General features: G+C 43.6%; 1 protein-coding gene across 2 annotated transcripts in view; it reads left to right on the plus strand.

The window, feature by feature from the left end:
• LOC134457912 (serine/threonine-protein kinase Nek6-like) overlaps positions 1 to 2500 on the plus strand; it is a 79121-nt gene that overhangs the window by 28606 nt on the left and 48015 nt on the right. For both annotated transcript variants that reach the window (XM_063209932.1, XM_063209933.1), the window contains exon 3: positions 1269 to 1370. In XM_063209932.1, coding sequence (XP_063066002.1) covers positions 1296 to 1370 — 75 coding nt within the window. In that variant the 5' untranslated portion in view covers positions 1269 to 1295. The remainder of the gene's footprint in view (positions 1 to 1268; positions 1371 to 2500) is intronic.

Consider the following 2500-nt stretch of genomic DNA (forward strand, 5'->3'; position numbering starts at 1 on the left):
CTGCCAACCTGCCGCGACCCCCCTAGCTCCCCCCCACGGCCCCCCAGGGGTCCCCGGCCCCCACTTTGAAAACTACTGTACTAGGGTAGGGATTAAAGAGAGCTATGTGTCGGGTAGGGAAGGGCATTCCCTTCTCAAGATTGTGGAAAGGAATGGAGACGTCTGCCAAAAGCATGCAAGCCTGGGGCACATCTTCTGCAACGGTGTGTGTGTGTGTGTGTGTGTGTGTGTGTGTGTGCGTGTGTGTGTGTGTGTGTGTGCGTGTGTGTGTGTGTGAGAGAGAGAGAGAGAGAGAGAGAGAGAGAGAGAGAGAGAGAGAGAGAGAGAGATAGAGAGAAGAGAGAGAGAGAGAGAGAGAGAGAGAGAGAGAGAGAGAGAGAGAGAGAGATGTTTTTTAATTGCAAAGTTTCACTCTGTTTGTGTCTGTGTGTGGCATTGCCTGTCTGCAGCAAGTTGCGTCACTCATACAGTTGCTCTACATGACTTCCAAGATGTTAATGTTGTAAGCTCCGTGAGAACTGAACAGCGTTACCACATTCCCCCTATCTGTGCTTTCTATCCACCTACCACGTGAATTGTTGTTTGTCTGTCGCACTTTGTTTCTCCATTTTTCTTACTGTCAACACATGGTCATATTTCGGTGACTGAAAAAAGTGAACATAAAAAAACTTTGTGAAGAAAATGTCAGCTTTTCTCATTCTCTGACCTAGCAAGTGAAAAAAACATGTCATGATATACTGACACTACTGACAGATTGTTTGTTGAATTTGCTGGTTCTCTCTTGACATGTTGTGTTGTGAGTTAGCGTGTACGCTGTACCTCTTGTGACGGGGTGTTTGGGCCTAGCAGGTGTTCAACAGGGCAATTGAATATCAGTCCAACACAGACCTGCTAGACCAAAATGTGTTAGAATTATTGAGTACCTTAGAGTTAGGCCCATAGATAGGAGATCTTGGGTGGCTTGGATATCTTGTACTTGCTCAAAGACATCAACTGGAGCTTGGCACTCTACACTCTTTTAATCCCGGTGGCAGATTGTTTTTGTCGTTTTTTTTTCTCTTGATTTGTAAGTTGAAATATCTGCTTCTCTCCTGACCTTTTGTGTTGTGTGATGTATGTTCACGGTCTTCTGCTGACATGTTGTGTTGTGTTGTGTGTGTGTGTGTGTGTGTGTGTGTGTGTGTGTGTGTGTGTGTGTGTGTGTGTGTGTGTGTGTGTGTGTGTGTGTGTGTGTGTGTGTGTGTGTGCGTGCGTGTGTGTGTATTCAGGAGTGACTGGCAGCCTGGAATGCCAGCATGGAGGGACAGCACAGTCATCTCCAGCACAACCTAGAGGATCAAAACAAACTCTACAAGCCCGAGGACAACCAGGTGACGCCGCACTCCCTCTACACATGACTTACCTTTACATTACATTACATTACATTACATTACATTACATTACATTACATGACATTACTGTACATTACTCAACTCTACATTACTTCACTTTACATTACAATGCAATCTCTACAATCCGGATGACAATCAGGTGACACAGCCCACCCTGTACACATGTACGCATACAATATTGACTACTGTACAGTACTGTATTGAAACTTCAGCAGAATTACCCCCTGCCACCAGTAATGGATTCTCAATTGAGCCATTCCAGACCCTCTGTAGTAATCGGCTTGAGAAGACCAGGCTAAGGTGACTTAGGGGTGATGAACAAGCTGCTGAGGACAGTCAGGCAATACACACATCCCCTACGCATGACTTTGACTTTATGTTACATTACATTATACTTTCATCCAGAGTTCCTCAAGATAGAGTTGAGAAACAAGCCACAAATATGCAGAGGAGGACAGGGTGAGCAGAAGTATAACAATGTTACTCTAGAGGGTACAGGACAGTGTGGAGAACGGTGGTATCAAAAGAAGCAAAGAGGAGCATTCCAGGACAAGGGTTTACAGATTTTCAAGGTTGTCAAATAGTACAAAAAGTAGGTGAAGAACTGAATATGAACTTGTTCTAGTCAGTGGACCTTGCTGATAAAAGAAAGGCATTGTCATTTCAGAGAAAAATGATACTACGGTATGACCTGTTTTTTGTTGCTGTCCAAAAAACACAAAACATTTATTTAAAAAATCTATTAAATTGGTATTCATGTGACGGTAAGTGCATTCTAATACAAACTTGTTAAAGGCGTGGAAAAAATACCTTCTCGCTTTAATATCATGACACAGCAACATCAAAACATGTTTGTCATTGCATGGTCGGGGGTTAATTTAAAAACCACCATCTTTTAATTCCCCTACGCCCATTTGTCCCTCTCTTCAGGCCACCTAACAGTAACAGTAACTAACCCGTAATTTAGTATCATTTAGTCTCAAGTTCAATCTGCTGTCGCGCTGATGATGACTGCTTGGTGACAGGAAAATTAGGTAGGGGGAAATGAGGGTTAATTGTTGTTTTGTGCCAGGGACAGTCACAAGAAGAGAGCAAGGAAGCGATAGCTG

Source organism: Engraulis encrasicolus, chromosome 11 (genome assembly GCF_034702125.1).
Source record: "Engraulis encrasicolus isolate BLACKSEA-1 chromosome 11, IST_EnEncr_1.0, whole genome shotgun sequence".
In the NCBI taxonomy this organism is placed as follows: Eukaryota; Metazoa; Chordata; class Actinopteri; order Clupeiformes; family Engraulidae; genus Engraulis; species Engraulis encrasicolus.